The sequence below is a fragment of the Echeneis naucrates genome, chromosome 12, assembly GCF_900963305.1.
Source record: "Echeneis naucrates chromosome 12, fEcheNa1.1, whole genome shotgun sequence".
NCBI lineage: Eukaryota > Metazoa > Chordata > Actinopteri > Carangiformes > Echeneidae > Echeneis > Echeneis naucrates.
This window is the reverse complement of record NC_042522.1, coordinates 17,280,774-17,305,526: the sequence shown is the minus strand read 5'-3', so window position 1 is coordinate 17,305,526 and position 24,753 is coordinate 17,280,774. Positions and strand designations below refer to the sequence as shown.

The following is a 24,753-nucleotide window of genomic DNA, read 5'->3' as shown; positions in this document are numbered from 1 at the left end:
CGCACAGTCTGTCTACACACTCCCTCAGAGGCACCGACCGATCCTGCCCCCCCCCCTCCCCACCACCACCACCACACACACACACACACCCGGGATGCCATCGGGACTAGACCTGGAGAAGTCCAGCGCGATATGACGATCGAGTCTCACATGTTAGATTTGACTGGCGGAGCTGAGGAAATCCTTCCAGCGAGATAGCTCCGGATCTTGGACTCTATTCTCACTTTTTATCCATTTTATTTTATTTTATTTTATTTTAAAAAAACACGGCAGCTTAGAAGAGGTGCAGAGCCACCAAACGTCGACCACAAGAGTAACCTGAGCCGGGCTGGTTCCTCTCCAGAGGCGGACTTTGGCACCATGAGTTCCGACAAGAACAAGTGAGTTTATGGTTTCTCTTCTTTTCTTCGTTAAACTCAACGGGCTGTTGGGAACTTCACTTGTCTCTTTCAGACCTCAGGGGCCGCCTCCTGGCCAGGTGGGGAAAGTGTAAAAAGTGGGTTTCAGGTGAATTCTGTGAAACTGGAAATAAATTAAAGCGTCATTTGCACTCAGTTTGTGCGTAAATCCGTTCTACGGATTCGCGACTCCGGTTGCTGCTCTTAAATCTTTGGAGGAAACTTCTCTTGGCAGTTTTAGGCCACCATTCAAGGCAGGACGGGGGTTTTCCGTTCACCGGTGTTGGCAGGATAAGACGCTGCTGCCGCGCCGCCGTGCCCGTCAACTGCCGGTAATCTTTTTTCCAACGAGCTGTCACTATCAATTAGAGAGACGCGGGGACGCGCAGCTCGTGTCTGTGGCACAAGTTCCCACATAAAGCCACGTGTATGTGTGTGTGTGGGCCACGCGGTCCACGAGCTGACACCCCCCCCCTTCCTTTATTATTTATATATATCTATCCAAGCTTGTGCGTCCGCATCGCGTAACTCATCGACACCCACTTTGTGTTTCTGTCCCATGTGGATCCTGAGTTAGCTACAGATATCAGCACTTACTCTGTCCTCTGCTCTGCTCTGCTCCGGTTCAAGGGCAGAAGAGGAGATTCCAAAAGTCCAGTTGTTGGCTACCTGAGAGGCGAACAGGTTGATGATTGCTTACTGAGAAGTTTTAAAATCAGAAACACATCCGGTTTGTCAGGCAAATGACAGCAGCAGTCTGCTGGTTCCAGCTTCTTCTTCTTCTTCTTTTTTTTTTAGATGTTACATAGAGGTCAAATAATGACCTGAGAAAACGTAGGTTGTTGTAACAATGGACTGATTGTTGCAGCCCTGAAATGACTGACTCTTGAAATTCTCTTGAATTCCTTTTTGGTGCCACTCCCCTCCTAAAGACCTGAAAGGTGGCAATAAAATAATTGCACTTTCCTCGAAGAGGATTGCACAATAATTGTAGTTGTACTTCTTACCATTCAGAGTAATGAAGAGGTGGGGGTAAAACTGCCCCACAGTGTTTTCTACCCAAAGGATGACTTTTGGGTGGAGGACCAATTCAAGGCTTGTTACAGGGTGAACCTAGCTGAGGGGCAGGCAGGGTGGGTGCGTCATTCTGTAAAGAGATGGGGATGATCGCTGATCCCAGGCAGCTGATCCTGGCTCCTCACGCACTGACAGGTTTATCCCGTCTCATGAGGTCGCCAAGAACCTGAAGCAGCAGGAAGTTCACCAAAATGACCCCTAAACCCCCCCCCCCCCCCCCTTTTTTTTTTTGATTAATCAAGCACAGGAAGTCATTATAGGAAATGAAAAGATACCAAGAAGATTTCCTACATTTGCAATGACGTGAAAGAGAAATCAGGATCTTATCTGCCTTTATGTTTTCATGATAGAAAACTGTCTTGTTTGCATGTTCATGCTTCTAACTACAGATTAAATCACTCGGTCTTTGCTGACGAATGCTGAAGAGTAGATTAAAATGTTAGCTGCCTCTGTCCAAACATCAACTCGGCCTTCCATCTGTCCTCCACTTCTCAAACCTGTGGTTTGATGTGTGGAGTGATTACTGTGACACAATGAGCCCGGCACATCCAGCCGTGAACCTGCAACACGAGCTCCTTCTGCTCTCCTGTGTGGCCGACAGTTTTCTTACCTGCACACACAGACCGTCACCGGCACCTAGAAAGCTCTAAAGATCATCCCAGATTAGGTACAATGTTTGCGCTGCAATAATATTTCTCAGTGTATCTCTTCTTCCTTCTTCTCAGTTATGCATGAGATACAAGTGTGTGACGGCAACAGCTCCTTGAAGCTGCTGGTGTTTTGTTTTTCTTTTTTTTTTTCTGCACACTCTGTTCTTGAGGGAACGATAGACATTGTCCAGGCAAAAGGGAACACACACAAATCTGCAGCTAGATCACGCTGACCCTCTCTGTGCATTGCCGTGTGGGAACCTGACCTCTCTTCTCAATTTATTTTATGTTTTTTTGTAAGCAACAATAGGCAACAGAATACGGGTACGGAGGCTGATCACTGTATTACTGTTGCCTGTAAACTTGGCTCGAGGCCCGAGCACTCCTCCTCCTCTTCCTCACTCATTTCATCTTGGATCTGGCCTCCTCAGCATTACCCCAGCTATCATCGTTATGATAGCCCTCTCAAGGCCAGATACCATATCCACAGGGGAAATTCAGATGAGCTTGCAGTGCAAGCAGAGGAACAAGTTGTATCCTTCCTGACTTTGTTTATTTAGCCTTTGTACACTGCTCCCATCCCGTCGTCTTTTTCGAACGGTGTCGTGCTTGATCGGGGGGGGGGGGGATTTTGTTCAGTAGCAAATGGAAACCATCCAGCTGTTTATTGACATTCTTGATATGCATCTCGAATCAAATATTTATGTTTTGCGGTTTAGCAAAATTATTCTCATGAAGTCAGCCTGGCAGTGACAGATGATTTCCTAATTTGATACTGACACGCTTGTTGCTCTAAAAATGTATGAGGATGCGAGCATCAGTTTTCTCTCCTTGTCATCAGAAAAAGGTGCATTGTTTTCCTTTGTACCTGCTTTTGTCAGGAGTGTGTGCGCAGAGCGGAGTTTCCTGTAATTTGTGGAATAAAGAGCCTTTCATGGAATGGATTGGTCCAGAATCTGTTGAACTGGAGGAGCCACATTCTTTCTGGCCTTCCAGGAAGGTAGAGACCGGATGATCAAAAGACGCTCTAGGACATGAAAAATGGTCTCATCCTTGTTTGGTCCTTTTGTGGGAACTAGCAGACCAGGTTTGACTGCACATTTTGTAATAAGGCAGGTTGCTTTCACTGCCTGGTGCACGTAGGAGCTCATGTGGGTGCAGCACTGTGTCGCTGTGTGCAGGTGGGGTCCGTCAGAGAGGCTGAGGCTGTTCAAAGCATGTTATTAAATCTATCTGCCCCCCCCCCCCCCCTCTTTTTTTTTTTTTTTTATTTATTTATTTATTTTTTTTGTCTACAAAATCACATCAAAACTACAAACCAACAGAGTGTGTGTGAGGATTGTGGGCCATGAGTGAACCTGAATTGATGTGGTTTGTCATTCCATACAATTGTTTCAGATTTGACTTGTGTTTGACTTTGGTTTCCAGATTGTCTAACAGTATCTTCCTGTCTTTTATTATTATTATTATTATTATTTATTTTCTTGTAGAATGGAGGATGAAGCGGTGTTGGACAGAGGAGCATCCTTCATCAAGAATGTCTGCGAGGAAGAAGTTGAAGGTAACGTCAGCTCGCTGATGATGTTTTGAGCTTTAATTTGTTCCCATGTTTCCACAATGCACTGTGCTTCCTTTGGCCCCAAATTAGATCACACAGGATGAATAATGTCCAGTTTAGTTCAACACTTCTGTGCAGGAAAATGTTTCTTCAAGTGTTGTAATCCTGTCTGGTGCTAAAGCCACGAAAGAATTCACATGGAAACACCCAGATGGAATCTGGTGACACTTTAACATGCTTCACAAACGGATGCAACAACCTCAGAGTTTTTGGCATCGCGTCAGCCTTTTTGTGCGCTTTCATTCATGGCTGAAAGATCCTTAACTTCCCCCAAATGTGGATGTGCATCGCTCAGTACACTTTAGTGCCTAAAAGGAAGCAAATGTCATAGAAGTCCTTAAATCACACAATTCGTGTTTGTGGAATGCATGGCTGAATGGAAAATTACTCGACACTAGCTTGTCTCTCTAATTACTTCCTGGAGGAATAAATTCATTGTTTCCTGTATGAGCCTTGGTGGTAGGAAGTAGTTGGCATTTATTTAACAACACCACATGACTGACAACATACTGTATCTCCTCCTGAGCCCAAGTTGTCACCGGTCGGTTTCAGCATCAGCTCAAACCTAAAAACAAAAATGAGTCGGTGCGTCTTTGCACTAAAAAAACGGTTCCTGCTAAATCAGAGCAGATCAACCAGTCTCCGGTTGTGTGTTCTGCTGCTCATGCAGATAGCCTGGATCGATAATTTAATGCCTTTGTTCCCTGTGCCTTCGCAGGGCACCACACCGTGTACATTGGCGTGCATGTTCCCAAGAGCTACCACCGGAGGAGACGCCACAGACGCAAGTCCAGCCACAAGGAGAAGAGGGAGAGAGCCGAGCAGAGCACGGAGGGATACAAGTCTGACGGGGACAACGCAGACGAGTCCACACTGAACGTCCTCAAACCTCTCAGTGAGTTCTGATGAGACTTAACAGTGAAATTCAACAGAAGCATCGTTTAGTGGGTGGATCTGTCTTGAGACGCTGGTTTAGTTGCTTAGGTTGGGTCCAGCAGCACTCTGTAAACCACAGCCCACAGGATATCAGTGTTTCTGGGGTTAAGGAGGTCACCAGCCATTCATTCAAATGGGGGAGGAGGAGATCAGCAGCCAGCCAACACTCAACAAAATCAACAGAGCTAGTGAATGGGAACATGTTGAAAACTAATCTGAAAATGACACCGGACTGGTTTTCAGTGTATAAAGTCAACACAGGAGGGGTGTTATCTGTCGCCTCCATGATTAACAGCACTTTGTGGGATTTTCTGAGGCTGGATTCTCAGGCTGAAACCAGGAAGGTGGGAAGAAAGAAGTTGTAGCACACACAGCAATGGAAAAACAAAAGCGGATGATCCGATCCAATATGTGAAATAATCCATCAGACAGTGATGAAGGCACTCTGTTGGTGCACATTAGGATCGCTGTCAGCGGAGTCACAGCAGATGTCCTTCCTTCTTATGCAGGAGTTTAGAGAACGCATTAATCCCGTGATCGTTTTCTTAGAGCTGGAGGAATGACAAAGAGTTTTAATCAGGATGTCTCCTTAACATCCAAGGAGAGATGTATTTCTCTTTAATTTTGCTTTTCAAAAAGTGAGACAGGTTGGGAAAGAATTCGAGTAAATGATGGACCTTGAGATGGCTGATCTGTGTTGATGGGTTAGATTTGGCGAATGATGCAAACTTCTTGGGTGGCTTTTTTTTTTTTTTTTTTTTTTTTTTTCCCCCTCCCCTCAATTTATCAGACGTACAATTATCACAATACTGGAATTTACCCTAAAATGGCACAGGCTGGAAACCAACACAAAGGGGGGGATATTTGCAGAGGTAACTATTACTGTATCAAAATGAGTTGAAGGTGGGAAAGAGGAGGAGCGACGGCAGTGGATTTACCTCCAGACTCGTTTGGGCGTGGCGCAGATAATGATGGCAGAAATACAAATCAAGAATTATAAGATCTGGTTTTTCAAGTGAGATATATATATATATATATATATATATATATATATATTATCTTTGATTAAAACAAAGCTTAAATCAAATAAATGTCAGAGTTAGCAGCAGATGTTTCAAACGCAAGAGAGCGGCACCAAGGGGAGTTAATTTATTTATTTTTGTTTGTTTGTTTGTTTTAGCAACACGGCACACACAGTTCAGAAATCTTGTTAAAAGTTTAAAGCAACACCAACCAGAGAGAAAGGAGCTCTTGGTTCGAAATGTAGATGGTGCTGATTCAAAGCAGGTGTAGCTGCGTGATTTATTGCTTTCTGTAAAGCCACAACGAGCAGGAAGGTGAAAGCTGCTTCCTGACCACCTTCACTCAGATGTTCTTTAAGAATGCAAACTCAACCAGTCAGAGCTTAGCTTCACGCTGGCTGCTGTAATTGAAAAAGACGATATGCAAAGCTTTGAGATGCTTTGAAAATGGGATTTGGGGAATTTAGGAATCCAGATAAGAACGCTGGAGATGGCGCGGTATGAATCACTGTTGGGAGTGTTGGAAATATATTTATATCTGTTTCATCACCTCCTTTTTTTTTTCTTTCTTTTTTTTTTTACATATGCAACAGCTGTTACAGCCTAGTGTTACATGTTTTCTTAGCATTCATCCAGGTCTTCACTTAGACATGGATCTGTTCTCACAAATTGGATCCAGCTCAGTGCAGATAAGGCCGTCCATATAAACCTCTCAGTATTGCCAGCTGGTATCAGTTGGATTATAATAGCACATGAAGACATCTAACAATAGTGTAAACAGTACAGCATGTTAGGGTTGGATGAGACAGAACCCCCCCAACACCAACACCTTTCCTTTATCATGCTAGAGTCGCATCAAACTGTTGGTTCACGCGCTCCACGCAGCAGACAAGCGCTCGACTAATCCTGTCACGCTGCTGCCTCCTCTCATGCTGTAATCCTCCTCCTGTAACACCTCATGCTCAGGTGCAAACCAGCCTTTGTGCTTAGTCATTCAAAGGTGCCATGATATTACAATAGTTTCGCTCACATTAATCTCTGTGTGGTTGTGTGGCTGATCTGATTATTGTGTGACTCAGGCAGAGTTGAGTTACAGGGCCGGACTGTGTAGGTAAACAAAGCTAGATCGCCTTTTCCAGTAATTTCACTTCTCTTGCAGGGTAACCGTCGAACAAATGGACAAATATATCTATCAGTTGGTGATTTGATTATCTATCAGCTGTATTTGATAAGAGCTTTAGAGCTGTTAAGCGTCTATCAGTTGTATAAAATGTTGTTAGCTTTGTGTTGATTCATAAATTGCAACTCCAATCAGCATTACAGATTTGGTGTGCTGCTCTGAGACCTCTCCAAATCTCTGTGGTGGTAAATTACTGCACTTAATTTACTCTAACATTATGTGTGTGCGTGCGGTCTGAACACGGCAGCCACTGTTTAAATGCTAACACTGTTGCCTGTTGTGGATCCATAGAGCCGATGTCAGACTATAGTGGGACCGGCAAAGGAGTCCCAGCTCAAAACAGTTATGGTTCAACACAGAAACAAACAGCCAAACAGACAGAGCCTCCTCCCACTTTTTCATTCTGCTGTATCTCGGCAGAAGATCTAAACTGTAAATGGTCTTGTAAGGTTGAATGAGAGGGCAGACCACTGCTGGGATAAACACTTTCCTCCTGTTGAGCCTCTTCCTGCGTATTTAATTTAAGACCTACCTCCACCAGCTGTTCACTATAAGTGTGTCTAAGGGGGTTGGAATTGCTTCCAAAGCAACATGTGAAGAGGCTGTGGTATAGTTCGTAAAGATGTAGCACGAGGTGACGTGCGGGCTGGCTGGCGTGTTCTCTGCGTCAGAAGCTTGACGGTGCACACAGAGACCTCCACTCTAAATCAATATAATCCTGTTGACTCTAGCAAACCTAAGTGAAGCTGTCCACTTTTGAAGTTGCTTGTAATCACAACAAAGGCCTGGTTTCCATTGATAACACCAGTTGTGGGTCTTAAGAGGTGAGACGTGTTGCGTACACCATGTGGCGTCAAGAAGTGTTGCATTTAAAATCCTGTGATTCAGCCAGCCAGACAAAGGTCCTGTGGGAACGAGGAAAAAGATCTTTTGTGTTTCTGTTTTTAGCTGCTGTGCGCACAATAATGTTGATAGACAAAGTGGGGAGACACTAAGTGTTCCGTATCCTAAAGGTGTTTCCAGTGTTGGCGTGACATTGATCTTGACCTTTGTGTAGCTTAACTGTAGTTAGATTTTCTCACCACAATTGAACGGTACTATTTTAAAGACAACCATCCTAAATTAAGCCTGGGCGCGTTGTTTCAGGATTAAAAGGCTGCAGACGCTGTTACGTTGGTGCGGCATCGGCCCTGTGGAATCCCGTCAGGCGCAGTATAACAGGAGAAAGCTGCATAAATAGCCTCCTGCGTCTCAGCACTTGATCTCTGCTATGTCATCACTTGACAGTTGCATAACTTTCCTGGAGCTGTTTAATGAGAATAACTTGTTCCTGTTACTATAAAACACTTGGCCTCTCCTTATTGCTGAGTAAAAAGAACTTTATCCAGGCAAACGTGGAGAACTGTGCGCAAACAGAAAGAATCCTGAGCTTAAAGCTCCCTGTTTATCTTCATAATCTCTGAACAGGAAAGGGAACATTTTAGGGCTGCTTGCTTATTCTGCACAGGTCAGTTTACCAACCTAGATCTTGGCGTCCATCTCTTTCTTTCTTAGAAGGAAGGAAGTAAGTTACACGATAAGGAAGAGTCTTCCTTGTTTGTCAGTGTGTCATTACAGTCCTGCCCACCACTTTAAACGCCAGCCCTCTTGTCATCCAACATCTGCCGTATACCGTGCAGCGAGGTTGGCTTTAGCTTGTTTGATGGAAACAAATGTGGCGATGTCCCGATACATTTCCATCATCATTAATCCAAAGTACACCTTCACGTTTTGATTTGCGGACTAGTACCTCAGGTTATGCCATGGTGTTGATTTCTGTTTTTCCTGAATAGTTTATTGTTGGCGCTATGAAACCATTTGGTTCTGTCTTGTGTTATTTCTTTGCTGGGGAAATGAGTGTTGTGTGCGTATAAATGTTCTTTCAACCAAAAATTTCTGACTGTTATAGACAGGATTTGCAGCTGTTGGGCCAATTTCTTGCAGGTCGATTCACGCAGAGCCAATTTGAAACCAGCCCCACACAATATGAGCATAGCTAATCCTGAGCTTTGTTAATTCCAGAAGGAATCAAATGGAGGCTCATGTGGCATCAAGCAGGACTCATTTGTTGGTCTCTTTCTTGCCTCTTTCAACTTGCAGTTTCTCCAGCTGAGAGGATCCGGTTCATCCTGGGAGAGGAGGACGATGGTCCCCCACCACCTCAGCTCTTCACCGAGCTGGACGAGCTCCTGGCAGTGGACGGCCAGGAGATGGAGTGGAAGGAGACGGCCAGGTTAGCCCACCGAACCAGCAACCCCCACCCCGCACCCTTGTTTTACATTAAGAGCCGCAGGCATGGTGGTCATAAGAAATGCTTCCTGCCTCACAGTCAGCGGAACACAATCCCTTATGAATAATCACATTCTGTGTGTGTAGGGAAATAGGCTGTACTCCAGTGAACTCCCAGTCTGCTCTTATCTGATCCGGATCAGTAGTACCTGCTCTGTGAGACCAGGAAAAGGCAGAAACTCCCACATGGGCAGCTCAAAACCTAATGAGCACTTTGAATGTCTGAGGGTTTTCTTTAATATCCCTCTAAAAGAAGAGGTTGTAGTGAAATAGAGAGTGAGCTACGTGAGGTCAACAGAGTCTCCCTGACCAGCTCCTCTCCCAGTACGACGGTCTGACACAGACATGTGGACCACAGCCAGAGGGACACTCTATCCCCAGAGGAAACCCCATCCTCAGGCCTCAGCAGAATGGCTCTTTGTTGCACTGACATGTGAGGCGTTATTATTAAAAAGGCTCCTTGTCTTGAGTCTTCCCTTCCAGATTAGGCTGCCTGTGGCTCTAACAAAGTCTTGTTTCTCTGATTGGACCATGAGTGATCTGAGACTCAAGAAGGAATGGTGACATTGTAGTATGTCGCGTCTCCTTCTGTCTAGTGATCATTTTTTTCCACCCTGTCCTGCGTCCCTTACTCTTCCTTTGTGAACAGTGACCAAGTCACAACAAATCAGGGTTGTTTTCAGTAAAGAAATCTTGTCTTCTTTTGGCCATAGCCTGTATTTCTCTATAGACATATAAAGCCAATGTTATGTACGTACGTAAATACTCATTTGGGTATTTGAGCTTTTTCAAGATCCAGCATGACTTTACAAGTCCAGTACTGTAAATACTTCATTATTTCTGTTTGTCCAGATGGATCAAGTTTGAGGAGAAGGTGGAAAAGGGCGGCGAGCGCTGGAGTAAGCCTCACGTGGCCACGCTGTCCTTGCACAGTTTAATGGAGCTGAAGACGTGCATCGAGAAGGGCACCATCATGCTGGACCTGGAGGCCTCCACGCTGCCGCAGCTCGTCGGTCAGTGAGAAGAACCCCGAGACGCCAGCACGCTCCTGAAGGTTTTCGAAGAACCTGTGGGAAGTTCCGAGTCTTGATCTTCAATCTTGTGTGTCCTCCGAACAGAGATGATCACCGACAGCCAGATCGAGGCCGGTCAGCTGAAGGCGGAGCTGAAGGAGAAGGTCGTGTACACGCTGCTACGGAAGCATCGCCACCAGACCAAGAAGTCCAACTTGCGCTCCCTTGCAGACATTGGCAAGAGTGTTTCCAGCGCAAGTCGCCTGTTTTCCAACCAGGAGAACGGTAAGTTTCAATCATTTTCTTCTATATCCCTTTTTAACCTAAATCTCTTTTTCTTCATCTTCTCGTTTTCAGTCTTGTAACGTTAAATACTAACATGAGCTACTGATGTAAAATTTCTTTCCTGATGTAATCTCTTATTTCTTTTCCTCCTTGTCTTTTCCCCACCTGGTTTTCCTCCTCCCTTTTCTCCATTTTCCTTCCTCTTGGGGGTCTATGCTGCCTCTGACTTCCTGCATCTGGGGTTTTATAGCTCGCAACCCCCAAGAGCACCCAGTGCCTTGTCTAACCCCACAAGACCCAGAGGAACCATGCGAGGTCACGAGGAGCTCCAGCATGGGATACCTCTGTAAGTGAGGTCGCAGTGCTCCAGCTGAGAACAGCATCATTTACTCTAAAAACTGAACACATGGGTTTAGAGTGCTGCCAAAAAATTCAATGGCTGAGCTCCCATTCAGTCATTTTTCTTCAAACAGCTGGATGTGTGTTCATTCAGCTCTTGGAGCAGAATCTAAAAGAAGGAATGGCCTCACTCAGCCACTGCTGATGAATTTGGATAAATATTTATTTGGCTAGAGAAGGCTAAAACGACGAAGGGTCTGTCCTGCAATCATGCTGCATGTCTGTCCTGTCATGCACCAGTAGTTGCATATTTCTGCTTATGCCTAAAAGTGGCAGACCTAAGACGGCCTTGTATCCCAGGCTTCCTCTGTCTCTCTCTCTCTGGAGTGTCTGAATGAATGACCATCTGGCATTAGTCCTAAAGCTTAAGCCTTGCCACATTGAGCTCAGGTCCTGATGTTTCTGGCTGTCTCCGTGTACTTTCCTGATACCTCTTTCTTTTCTTGGACTCGTCTCTCTGGCCAGCAGTTTCTCATTTAATTCTCTGCACTCTCGCCTGGCGTCTAACGGTGTCTTATCCCTCTGCAGGCAGCCCGACCACCACCCATAGAAACCTCACGTCCAACAGCCTGAGCGACTTCTCTGACAAACCAGAGAAGGATCAGGTAATGTGTTTATCCCTCTGTCATGACGATGTTCTGTGTCACTCGGCGGATGAGAGTTCAGGCGAGCGGTACTGTGCAGCGTCATGTGTCGGGTTTTTTTTTTTTTGACTGACAGACTCCTGACTTTCTCCCAGTTCTGTGAAACAAAAGAGCACTGTCTCCTCTCACGGTTGCATGAGGTTTTAGTTTTTATCATCAACACATGCAGTTTCTCTTTCATACAGATGAAAGATCACAGATGCAGTTAAACTGTAACAACTGGACATACACTCCAGCGACAATGTCAATGAAACTTCATTCGTCAGAATGGCCTGTCCTTTGACATTACACCAAGGCCTTAGTTAATCATTACCTTGCAAGTGAAGGTTTTTTTTTTTAATTTGTTTGTTTGTTTTTTATTTTATTTTCCCGTCGTCCACAGCCACTGTTCTTTTGGGAAATCTGAAATCAGAGCAGAGCATCAGACTTTGTGTGTCACCTCACAGTGCAGGACTGTAGATACAGTTTCGACACACTGTATTAAAGTCTACTTATTAGATGGTCAAGTCACTGCTGTTCAGCAAATAATTCTAGGAAAGGGCGGGATCGCCATGTTCTCACAGAGTGCAAACAGCATGTCGGTCTTGGTCTTGGTTCAGCCACGTTTGAGATGTCTTTTTTTTTTTTTTATGTCATACTGTGTGTGATTTTTGAATTTGCACTGAATTCTGCCCAATGTTTTCAACCGCTGATTTTTCTCTGTCTGTCCGGCTCCACGTGTTCCAACAGCTGAAGAATAAGTTCATGAAAAAGCTGCCCCGTGATGCCGAGGCATCAAACGTGCTGGTTGGAGAGGTTGATTTCCTGGAGACTCCCTTCGTAGCTTTTGTTCGTCTGCAGCACGCCGTCATGCTTGGCGCTCTAACTGAGGTCCCCGTACCCACAAGGTAGCGCACGCAGCGTCATAAAAAGCATGAAAGTTGCAGACTTTTACTCGTGATGAGCAGCCATGTTTCCGACATGTAAATGTGCCCTTACATCTTATTGTCTCGTTCAGATTCCTCTTTGTGCTGTTGGGCCCAAAAGGGAAAGCCAAGTCCTATCATGAGATTGGAAGATCCATCGCCACCCTGATGTCAGATGAGGTAATGCATCACTACGATGCTTTCAGATTTTGATACTCTACTCTCCTTTTAAAACATCGGCGTGGTTTTGATGGTCTGTGCGTTAAAGGGTAAGACCAACCTCCAAAAAGCTGCTACGAGAGTCTGAGATTAATGTAAAATGCATTTATTTACTCCTCTAGCACCGTAGATGTCACAGATTAGCTGTGAACCTCAGAAAATTGACATCTTGAGTTTTTTTGTTTTGTTTTTTTTTGGGGGGGGGATAAGATTTAAAGTCTATGAAAGAATGATAGCACTGACAACTTACAGTAAATTATAATAACTTGTATAAGCACAGGTAAATGCTAAGAAGAACAATGCAGCAAATGTCATGACAATCCTTTGATTAGCAGTTTTCATCAATAGCACAAAAGGTGAGCATCAGAACGATTCGTCCTCTGAGGACTAAGACTCTCAGGCAGCAGTTCAGATACTGTTTGTTTGTTGCTTTAGTGTCAACAGACCAAATCTCACACAATAAGCAAAACAAAGTCCCCAAGTGATGTTTCTCTATTCCAGGTTTGTTGCCTCCTCCAGTGTTTTAAGATCTGTCTGCTGTCGTCTTTGTGTGTGTCTGCACTATGCTCTGAGTAAACTTCTGTGTTGGCAGGAATGTAAATTGGCTGCTCTTAATGTTCTTAACACTGAGAACACCTGGTCTGAAAATTCCCACAGGCCTCGTGTGTCAACACAGCACGATAGGAAGTGTTTTTTCAGGATTTCCGCAAGTTAAACTTTACCCCCTCACCTCTGCTGCCACAGTCGGGTCGCAGTTTTATCACATATTTGTGCGCACATTTGACAAACTGGCTGGTAATGTTTGTTTGTCCGCTTTTGGCAGGTATTCCATGATATCGCCTACAAAGCGAAGGACAGGCAGGACCTGCTGGCTGGCATCGAAGAGTTCCTGGATGAGGTCATCGTCCTCCCACCCGGCGAGTGGGACCCCGACATCAGGATAGAGCCACCCAAGTCTCTGCCCTCCTCGGACAAGAGGTCCGCTCTAATCCACACCACCTAATCCCAATGAATGAATGAATGAATGAATGAATGAATGAATGAATGAACGAACAAAGTCCCTGCACATCAATCTTTTACAAATCCAGCCAGCGTGTCACATGGTCAGGCAATATAATGCATTGCACTGCAAACATTTTTTCTGAACAGCAGCTTTAAAAGTTACACATTACACATAGTGGATGATGTCGTGGCTGAGCCAATGCAAAACTTTGCAACAGTAACGAAAGTGGATAAACTCTGTAACGTCCTTTTATGTTGCAATATTTTCATATATTTACTTATGAAATTAAATTAAATTGCTATTCAGAAGTGGAAAAGGTGCGCAATTTCTCTCGTGCAGTGCACACAAAATATCTATAGTCTGAAAATGCAGGCAGTGTAGTTGGTGTAGATGCGTTATGTAGGGAACGTGTGTCACTAAGCAGAGAATGATGCTCACCATATCACACTAAAATTAGGAAATAATCCATATATAATCCAATTTATTTTACCTTTGTGGTACCTGACCTTGTATTGTCGTCCGTGTTTAAGGAAGAACATGTATGCTGGTGTAGAGCCGCCTCACATGAACGGCGACGCCCCTCATGATGCGGGGCACGGAGGGGGAGGAGGTCACCAGGTCGGAGAGGAGCTCCAGCGCACAAGAAAGTAATTGAGGCTTCAGCAGTTGTATAAAATGAAAGAAGAAATCTGTAAAGCATCATGATCTAAATGAGATTTTTTCTTTATATAATTCTTTAAAAATAAACTGTGTGATGGCATGAACTTGATCGTCCTGGTTATAATCCTGATGGCATGTAACTGCCGGCTGAGTCACGCAGTAAATTTCCTACCAGGAAATGTTTCACACCTAAAGAACAATGAAAGTAATTCACTTTTTTGTTTTTCTTGGCCAAAACTCTTTTTTTCCCCTTGCTCAGTACGCCATGTGTCATTTATCCAGCTGATCTAATCCCAGTTTTGACGCGGTGCAGCATTACATTCACTGTTTCTGCCTCTTAAGGTTCTGTGGAGGTTTAATCCTGGACATCAAGCGGAAGGCGCCGTTTTTTGCCAGCGACTTCCTTGACGCACTGCACATCCAGTCGCTCTCTGCCATCTTGTTCATCTATCTGGGCACCGTCACCAACGCGATCACATTTGGAGGCTTACTCGGAGACGCTACAGACAACATGCAGGTATCCCACATGTGCCTTTATTCTGTTATTCTATTTTTATTTTATTATTTTTTTTTTTTACTGTATCTATAGTGTGGGAGGTTTCTTGCTGGGGAGAAATGGGCGTGCACATTCAAAGGGAAGCACACTGTTGGCATGCACCGTTGACTACGGAACCGTTGTGAGTGGACAGTTCCTGATTTGGTTATTTGGAGAGCGTTGTAGCTTCAAGCTTGAACCCAAAAAAGAGATCACGCGCATCTCTTTACATGACAGACGTGTCTATGCTCAAAGGTCATCGAAAACATGGCAACATGGCAATTAAGACTCACAAATGAGTTGTCTTGAAAAGAAAGTTGACTGCCTGGACCTTTGACATGTTATTTCATCGTTTCCACATAAACTGTAATGCTCAAATAAGCTGTTTGCAGACGTTTCATACTGAGTCTTTGGCATATTTTTATGCTGTGTGTGACCAAAACAAAGACACTGATATCGTTGCGTTTCTCTTGAATGTACACCTTCATTAAAGCTTCATGTTTTAAGTCACACATTCATTAACGACAACAAAGGAGTTCACTTCAGACGATAAGCCTGCTAATTTGGAGCTCAAAGGCTCATACGACATCCATCTGTTGTACCTGCCGTTGATGGAGCTGCATATGGAAGAGACATACAGTTGTGATGTAGCAGCGTTCACTGTTTGCCCCCCCCCCCAAAACACACACCGTGCTCCTGATAGTTAAGGGACAGCTAACTACTAAAACTTGTTTTAACCTCCTCCCTGGCAAAGAGCTGCAGACCTGTAGAGCACCGGCCTAGGGGATTTGCGCGGTCCGTAAATAACCACAGATCCAGATTACTCAGCCACTGTAGCTCCGTCATGGCTGCATTTTCACTGACCACCTCCCCGCCCTCCCCCGCCCTCTCACATTTGGCACATGCCTCAATCCTTTCATCACTCACCTTTCCCTCTCAGGGAACAACAGAGGGAATCCCTGCCCTCGCCTCACCTCTAAGTCCACTGTAGCCGTCAGTTACTCATCTGTCTCCTGCACCTGTGTAGCAGCCGGCTTTTAAATTATGACAACTGACAGTACAGGAACTGCAACAGGACTTTCCTGTCGACGAGCCTTAGCTGCGGGTGTATGACTTGAGAAGGGAAAACAAAAGTCACCAGCTAAGTGACTGTAATTATATTATCATTGTTTAAAGCCTCAAGTGTTGGAGGGGAGAAAAAAAGACGCACAATGCTGAGGAATGATTTTCAGTTAATATGCAGTGATGCTCCGTGACCTTTCTGTACCATCTTCATGTCTCTCTATATATATTTACTGATTGATTTTATTTCCTGTGTGTTGCAGGGAGTGTTGGAGAGTTTCCTGGGCACAGCACTGACCGGAGCAGTGTTTTGTCTGCTGGCCGGTCAACCTCTGACTATTCTCAGCAGCACAGGCCCGGTGCTCGTCTTCGAAAGACTCCTCTTCAACTTCAGCAAGTGAGTGGTAGCTGATCAAACTCAAGTCGCTCAATTTCTTTAAAAAAAAACAAAACAAAACAAAACAAACAAACAGCAAGTCTGTGAGGGAGGTTAATGAGAAATCAAGTTCAGTTTTATATATATAGTTACTTTTCCCTCAGGGGACAGATTCAGCTTGTGACGAAATTAGTAATTCCGGGTTTATATAACAGCTGCCAGCTGCTTTTCACTGTCAGCTTCCTTTTGCGATTGTCTTGCGGTCAACACCTCCACAGCATGCATCATTCTTTAGAGATAAATTAAGCAAAACATAACAGAATGGCCTGATGCTAAAAAAGCATTTAATATATCTTGCTTTTAGATGCCAACCTGTCTCTCTTCCTTCCTGTGCCATCTTCCTCTCCCACTGTGTCTTCTAGCATTACCAAACACCACCCTGCTTATGTTCCATTATCAATAATTTACTCATTTAATTTTACGCTGTGAGTAAAGAATGCTGTGTGTTCATGTCTGTCTGATGCTGCAGAGCACAGGTGAATGTTTTCTAGCATGCAAACCATTAAAAATGTTTTAAGGCCGTGACTAAGAAATGTAGACATTTATTCACACACACACACACAACAACAACCCAACAATGTCTGCTTCTTCCCTTCAGAGAAAACGGCTTCGACTACCTTGAGTTCAGGCTGTGGATCGGCCTGTGGTCGGGTTTGTTCTGTCTGGTGCTGGTCGCCACCGACGCCAGCTTCCTGGTGCAGTACTTCACGCGCTTCACCGAGGAAGGCTTCTCCGCGCTCATCAGCTTCATCTTCATCTATGACGCTTTCAAGAAGATGATAAAGCTGGCCCACCACAACCCGATCAACGCCAACTACGACCCCAACCTCATCACTCAGTACGGCTGCCAGTGCATTCCGAGTACGTCGTCTGCATTTCTATTTTTTCTTTGGCCGTATAAACTGGATTGCAGTAGGATTTTCATTAAACTCCACTCACATTGGTGATTGCACAAGGGCAGCAGCAGAATCTCAGTGAGGCCAGAAGGGTAACAGTTGAATGGTCATATTTGGTTTGCCCCATTTGGCGAGGATGTTACTTTTGTGTATGGCAAACAAAGCTCTCAATATATATATATTTTTTTTCCCCACGTGTTTACAGTGGAGATAGCAAAAGATACTCGAATGTGTCGGGCTAGAGATACCAGTGTTTGCTTTCTCAACAGCCGTATCAGTCTCTGTGTCACAAATGACTTGGCAGGTTTGTGTGGGAGGGAGATGATGACACAGATTTTGAAATGGCAAATGTGATACGACCAGGAACAGGAAATGTTCTCGGTTTGGTGATAAGATATTTTGTCTCTTACCAGGGAACTCATCAGAACTCCTTGAAGGCTCTTCCTGGACAAACAGTACTGATCTGGTACGTAGCGTCCTTGTTTCAGCAGCATGAATGAACTATAACTCAATTCATTGAAGAAGATATTCTTCTCTAAATACTCTTTGTCTCCCCACCAGCCATCGAACTTCACCTTTGCGTCCCTGGACAGGAAGCAGTGTGTGAAGTATGGAGGCCAGCTGGTTGGAGAAGCCTGCGGCTACGTGCCTGACATCACCCTGATGTCCTTCATCCTGTTCTTTGGGACCTACGCCTGCTCCATGTGTCTGAAGAAGTTCAAAACGAGCCGCTTCTTCCCCACCACTGTAAGAGACGACCGTCTTCTGTGGATGTTTTTGTATATATATGTTGGCTACACACTCCACCTGACTTCCAGCAGTTCGTTTAATCTACCAACATAACACAGGCACTTGTATTTTGGTCGTGTTTAAAACCTGTTTTGAGTTTCAGTATTAAATGCAACGAACAATAGCAGTCAGTCGCCACTTACTACAAATAATTGCACAGTCAGCTAGTTGGGTAATACCTGCCAGTGTTTCTCTAACAGACACGTGATTTAAAGGAAAAGATTGACAGGAAGTTGTTCTTTTTGCCACAAGCTAAGACACGCTGTCAAACCTGTGGGAAATGTTTCTTCTCCTCCTAGGTGAGGAAGCTCATCAGCGACTTTGCCATCATCTTGACCATCCTTCTCTTCTGCGGCGTGGACGCCTTGGTCGGTGTGGATACTCCAAAGCTCATAGTGCCAAGTGAATTCAAGGTACAAAACCCACCTCTTGAAATTTTAACGTACATCTACAAGAAAGTAGACCTTCCTTCTATGTGGGTTTAAAGTCATTGCGCTGAATCCTTTTAGTTGTATGACGACAGTCATCCAGGTGCAGCTTGCTCCAATTACACAGATAATTTAGGACATTTCTGCCAGAAAGCCTCTGTAATTCTTTGAAATCCCAGTATAATGCTTTCTTTGTTGTTTGCCCGGTAAGCGAGACGTACTACCTGAAACTGAGATTGCTGAGCTCAAATGTGCCTTAGCTGGCATTGAGGACCCCCCGCTCCTTCCTCAACACAGAGAAAGGGGATGATCGGGTAGAGGAGCGGACACCTGCATCAAATAACAACTTGATTATTAGCTGATGTGAGAACACAGAAAGTCCTAAAATTGCAAAGACAAAGCCAGCTTTGTTTGACCACAGAGCCTAAATTCACAGATTTCTGTCGTGGAACACAAATGGCACCACAAATTCAGGCTCTGTTCAGCGTTAAGACTTTCTGAATCAACTATTTCAAATTGTTTTTTTGTTTTTTTTTCCTGTTCTGTGTGAGATGTTATCCATGTCCAAGCTGTCTGAACTGTGTAAACACAGAAGTAAAGCGTGCAGTCAGGTATCTCCGTGTGGAAGGGTCTGGATTTCTTTAACAGTTCGGTTCTTTTTGTTTTCATCCAGCCCACAAGTCCACAGAGGAGCTGGTTTATTCTTCCTTTTGGAGGGAACCCCTGGTGGGTGTATCTGGCGGCCATACTGCCTGCTCTGCTGGTCACTATTCTGATATTTATGGATCAGCAGATCACTGCTGTGATCGTCAACAGGAAGGAGCACAAACTCAAGGTCAGTGGCCCATCTCTCAAAGATTCATTCACTTTTTTACGTAACCCAAAAACTGAAATTCAAGGACTTCACTGTACAGAAAGCTCCAGGATTTGGGAAATATTAAAGCAACCTCGTTCTTCCTCGTTTAACTTGCATAATGATGTTTTTAGTATGAAACAGATTTTTGTGAATCCTATCATCTTGTGCAACTCTCAGTGATTTCCTGCAGAATATTTAATGTGAAAAATGCAAAAACTTTGATTCAGTGTAAGTTTGTCTTAAAACAGATTGTGTGAAGAATTGAAACTTTTTTCTTTTTTTTTTTTTTTTTTTTAATTATGTTAGTCAAACTCTTAAATGGCCTGAAATACTAAGGAGGTGATCTTTGCAGCTGAAGTCTTGCAAGACTCTCTTGTGACTCTTATTCTGATAAACACAAAGATCTTCTTGTGTCTCCTGTCAGAAAGGGGCCGGGTATCACTTGGACCTGTTTTGGGTGGCCATCCTGATGATAATCTGCTCTTTCATGGGTTTACCGTGGTACGTAGCTGCCACCGTCATCTCCATCGCTCACATCGACTCTCTGAAGATGGAGTCCCAGACGTCGGCTCCTGGGGAGCAGCCCAAATTCCTGGGTGTCAGGTGAGTTAACACACTTAATCAGAACACGTACATGTGCGTCATATAAGAATTGTAGAGCTTCATGCGTGAAGGACCAGAACTCCTTTTCTCTAATTTCCCTGAGTAGTTTTGGCTTTTGGCTGTGCCAAGCAGTTAATTGCATTCATCCTGAATTCCCACGTAACTAAATCTCTTAGAAAGTCACCAAATGGCACGAAGTTAAACAGATTTCAGGACTTTGAACAACAGTGCTGTGTGAAAGACACCAAAAGCTGGCACTCAGAAAATTTCTAAGATTTATAGACATGCACCTGCACAGAGTTCCTCAAGCCACATTCCTTCTCCCATTTCCCCATAAATAATCAAAGCGAAGCCCTTTTTATTTACTTTGTTGTAGAAATGCAGCTTTTTTATTTATTTATTTATTTTTTACCAATAAGGAAAAAAGTCAGAGTTGAAATGTAACGGAGGGAAAAAGCCAAAGCAGAGCCTCCTTCAACAAATTTAAATATCAAGTTGTTGTTTTTCTTTCTTTCTTTGATTTATCTTCTGCTTTTCTTCTTCTCTCTCCAATCCAGGGAGCAAAGAGTCACCGGGATCTTTGTGTTCCTCCTCACTGGACTTTCCATCTTCATGGCTCCTGTCCTTAAGGTAGTGCTCCAGCTTCTTCATAATCTCTTCCTTGGAAATATGGATTACTGTCCTCCTCTTTTAGGACAAACTCCTGTCACCCCTCTGAAAATGGCAAATAGTTTAAAATCTTCAATTCATCCAATTAGCAGCTCCCATAGCTGAAGTAATGCAATGTGAAATAGGCCTGTTCATCAGGGCTTGAGCTCCGATTGCAGCTGAGTGCCTTCTCCGGTTTCCATTCCCTCATTAAACTGCCAAGTGAAAAATGTGAAGTCAGTGAGTGCAGATCGGTGGAGCTGGTCCTCCCTCTTGTGGACATTTCCCATACTGCACTTCAGGTCCAACCCTGTCTCTGACTCTATTGTCCTGCCACCTGCTTTAGTTTAATGACTTCTGAAAAGATGCAAAAATGTTCATTTATAATGTGTTTTCGTATTTCTGACCTCTCGCTCTTCTGGCGCACGTTCTTAATGCAACATTTCTACACTGGCTTGCCCCCCTTCCTCTGGTCTAAAGTTGGATCCTCTGTGGCTAATACCAAGCAAGTGGTTACCAAAGCTGCACCATTGGCAGCCAAGTGACGGCTCACACCGATGTGTCGACTCAAAGAACGTTCTTAGAAAAGCTGCTTGTGGGGCTATTATTAACCGAGCAGCGGCGCTAAAAATACACATTCTCACTGCTTGTCTTGATTCTGCTTGTTTTTAATGTTCGTTTAAAACTGCACTTGCGTTGCTACAGCCGGCCAGTCACACACGCTCTTCTTATTTGTTTAACTCTTGCTGTGTATGTCTTTCAGTTCATTCCCATGCCTGTGCTCTATGGTGTGTTCCTCTATATGGGTGTGGCGTCTCTCAACGGTGTCCAGGTGAGGAAGTGTGACGTTTTTACAGTCGCTCATTCCAGTATTAGTTACTATGAGAAGCAGTCAGACTACATTCAGGAAGAATTTACTGAGCCATCAGAAAGCTAACGTTAGCTTAGCTTTGTGGCTGCAGAATTTTGTGTAAAATATGCCCTAATTGTTCAACTTCTGACTTCACGTTGTCCATTCCCTTAATCTGTTTGTCTGTGCCAGTTCATGGACCGGCTGCAGCTGCTCCTGATGCCCGCCAAGCACCAGCCAGACCTGATCTACCTGCGACACGTGCCCCAGAGACGCATCCACCTCTTCACCTTCATCCAGGGCCTGTGTTTGGCCCTGCTCTGGATCCTCAAGTCCACGGTGGCGGCCATCATCTTCCCCGTCATGGTGAGACATCGCCGCAATCGGTGATGCGGCAGAACACAAGTATGATTCCGGGCCGTGTGAAAAGCTCAACAAAACCATTTCTCCATTTTTTTAGATCTTGGCTTTGGTCGCAGTGCGCAAGGCCATGGACTACCTGTTCTCCCAGCATGACCTCAGCTACCTGGACGACGTCATTCCAGAGAAGGACAAGAAGAAGAAAGAGGACGAGAAGAAAAAGAAAAACAAGAAAAAGGGAAGCATCGACAGTGAAATGGAGTTTGTAAGTAAACGCAGTTTCAGCCAAAAACCTTAAAATGTCCATTTGTGTCATTCCACTTTGTCATGTGTCCAGTGTTGTCGTGATTTTTGTGGTCTACAGCCCGCTGTAGACACAAAATAATAAAACCCTCCATGTGTTAATGTTCACCCCCCCTCCTCCCACAGTCTGACTACCCCTACCATGAAAAAGTCCCCAGTATAAAAATCTCTATGGATATAATGGAACAGGAGCCCATGTTGGGGGATAAATCCTTGGATAGTGAGTACTATGCACTGCTGAACATGAACTGAAAGCTGCTTCAAACTGCTTTTCCTCACATTTCCTACTACTCTTACATGCATGCGTTTAGTCATCAATTTCTCATCTGAGAGGATCAACATGCTTTGAACTGCTTCCCCACTCTGCAATAATACAACCCAAAAGCAGCTTTATCGGTGCCTGCCGCCTGTTCTTTCTCATTTCTTTCCTTCTGGTGCATTTTAAATTTCAGTGTTTTTCTGTTCTCTCCCCCCTCCCACACCGCTGCAGGAGATGAATCCCAGACTTTCCTTAACCCGCATTCGCCATGCTGAGCATTACTTCGAGTCTTCCACAGTGGCAGAGTAAGTGAGTCGCGGCTGGCCTTTTCATCACACGTTCTGAAAGGAAATGTCACGATTTCGAGTTTGATCAGACATCACATTTGTGTTTACAATACATCTCCTCCTCTTTCAGTCTTGAGAGAGGATCATTCATGAAAGGCTTGCCTCAAATTCGAATAGGCCGAGGCTCTGAGGATAACGGCTTCTTCTGGAAGAAGGGCTCTGAAACTGATCTGTGAATGAATTGTCCAATAACGCAGCCGAACCAAAATAGCTGTCCTCTTTTGTACTGCTTCATAATGGTATTTTTCTAAAAATGATTCCTCGTGCGAGGACTTGAATCCAAAGGGCTGGAACTATTTGTCTTAAATGAAACACTTTGGTGGTACTGAATTTAAATGAAGGATGACACCGGATCTGTTTGACATCTGCAGCATTTACTGCGGAAAACAGAAAGGGCTACTCAAGGTCATCTGTGTGCAGTTTTTATGAGGCATTAATATTTTATTAATATGTCTTATAATAAATTATTAATCCTTCATCTTAAGTCACAGAGGTCCAGAATACAGGAGGTTTACAGATGTTTTCATAACTATACACGCCAATTAAACCGCCTCTTTTCTGACAGAACAGTAATTATTTCTATGCTTATTTTTTTTTAGTGTTTAAGTCAGAACCACTGAAATTTAAGGATCAAAACGCAACAGAGGCACTGCATCAGGAGGAGAACACATTTTTAGTGAACCAAAGGGCTACCAAAGGTCATCTGCGCACATTCATTTTGTATTTCTGAACATATTTGACTCATATTATTTATCAAGCAACCATCTGAAGCTGCATTCATAAAATACATCCAGAACAATACAAAGCTGGTTTCAGTTTGGTAAGAAGTAAATGTTTCAATACCATACCGACTGAAACTTCTGTTTTTGCCTCCTTTTTTTTTTATATATATATATATTTATTGAACGCACAGCAAAATAGTTTGCTGTTTTGAACCTGAAGTATGGCTTCACTTTCCTGTTTCTCACAAAAACCTCTCTCTGGTTTGTATCTATTCAGTTGTCATTTCCCTGTTTTAGGGAGTTGTAGATGTATTATATCAGTTTGTAGCTCTACCTCCTATTTTCTGTAACTGCCAGGCATTACATATTTTAAAAACATCTGTTGTGCAATTATTTGTGATCAAACACTTTTTTTTTCTCACTTATGAATTAACTGGCGCTGCAGTTGCATCTTCAAATGAAAATCTTCATGTTCTGTTTCTTTTTCCTCTGACACTAAAAATATTTAAAATCTTTGTTAATATCAATTATGTATGATTTTTAGTGTTTTGTTTTTTTTTTTTTTTAAGGGTAATTCTACCAAGCATGAATTTTAGGTTTTTCATCCTAAACTCAAAATGGCTTAAAAAGTATTTTAACTCTGTCAACAGAAGGAGCATTCTTCTTTTTTTTTTTTATCAAGTACTGCTACTTTTTTTTTACCCCAATTTATAAACTAAAGCTGATTTCTTTTTTCTCTCTAGAACTCATCTGAATGAACGCAGTTTCATGTTTTTACACACTCCTTGACCATAAACTTGACCCCTAAAACACAGAGTTGAAATCTCTTAAAATGTGATCGTATTTAAAAGCTGTTAATGTGATAAATTTACAATTTTCAAGTATATTTTTATGAAATTGTGTTTGTTTTTTGTTTGTTTTTTTACAAAACTCAACTATCACTGTGAGGAAATGCGATGTTGCGACCTCTAGTTGTGGAAGAACTAATGCTTGACAGCATACAAAGTGAATAGTCTTTTTTTGAGACCATCATCTAAATTTCATGCAGTTAAAGTTTGAGTAACGCAGAAGTCTTTAGTTTTGGAACATTGTTTTTATCTTCTTTTTCAGTACACACTTACTCAGATATTATTGCATATTTTAAACTTATTACATCTCAATCATTTTAAGATATATGTAAATATATTTCAGCACAGTCTGTGCCGTTTTATGATTCGTAGAACAAATAAGAGCTTTAATCTTTGCTGTTAAAGTCACGTCAATAGGTTTTAACGTTATGCACAAGACTGTTAAAGTCGCTTTGAACAAAACAAAAAAAAAAA

At 43.5% G+C, this 24,753-nt stretch overlaps 1 protein-coding gene across 1 annotated transcript; it reads left to right on the top strand.

The window, feature by feature from the left end:
- Window positions 1-50: 50 nt before the first annotated feature.
- Window positions 51-24,753, top strand: slc4a4b (solute carrier family 4 member 4b). The gene is made up of 26 exons (XM_029516581.1): window positions 51-380; window positions 3,616-3,686; window positions 4,462-4,638; window positions 9,021-9,153; window positions 10,062-10,222; window positions 10,328-10,507; window positions 11,435-11,511; window positions 12,280-12,437; window positions 12,548-12,635; window positions 13,498-13,652; window positions 14,208-14,324; window positions 14,680-14,854; window positions 16,198-16,331; window positions 16,969-17,231; window positions 17,680-17,732; window positions 17,828-18,013; window positions 18,355-18,468; window positions 19,157-19,318; window positions 19,764-19,942; window positions 20,500-20,572; window positions 21,354-21,422; window positions 21,633-21,806; window positions 21,901-22,065; window positions 22,230-22,323; window positions 22,594-22,667; window positions 22,780-24,753. The coding sequence occupies exons 1-25, from the start codon at window positions 361-363 to the stop codon at window positions 22,635-22,637; spliced, it is 3,222 nt and encodes a 1,073-aa protein (XP_029372441.1). The 5' UTR covers window positions 51-360; the 3' UTR covers window positions 22,638-22,667; window positions 22,780-24,753.

Excerpts from the sequence above, each read along its gene's own strand:
- slc4a4b (XM_029516581.1), top strand. The coding sequence starts at position 361 with ATGAGTTCCGACAAGAACAA. Across the intron at positions 4,639-9,020 it reads GAACGTCCTCAAACCTCTCA|TTTCTCCAGCTGAGAGGATC; the intron begins GTGAGTTCTGAT and ends TTCAACTTGCAG. Across the intron at positions 17,733-17,827 it reads GGACAAACAGTACTGATCTG|CCATCGAACTTCACCTTTGC; the intron begins GTACGTAGCGTC and ends TCTCCCCACCAG.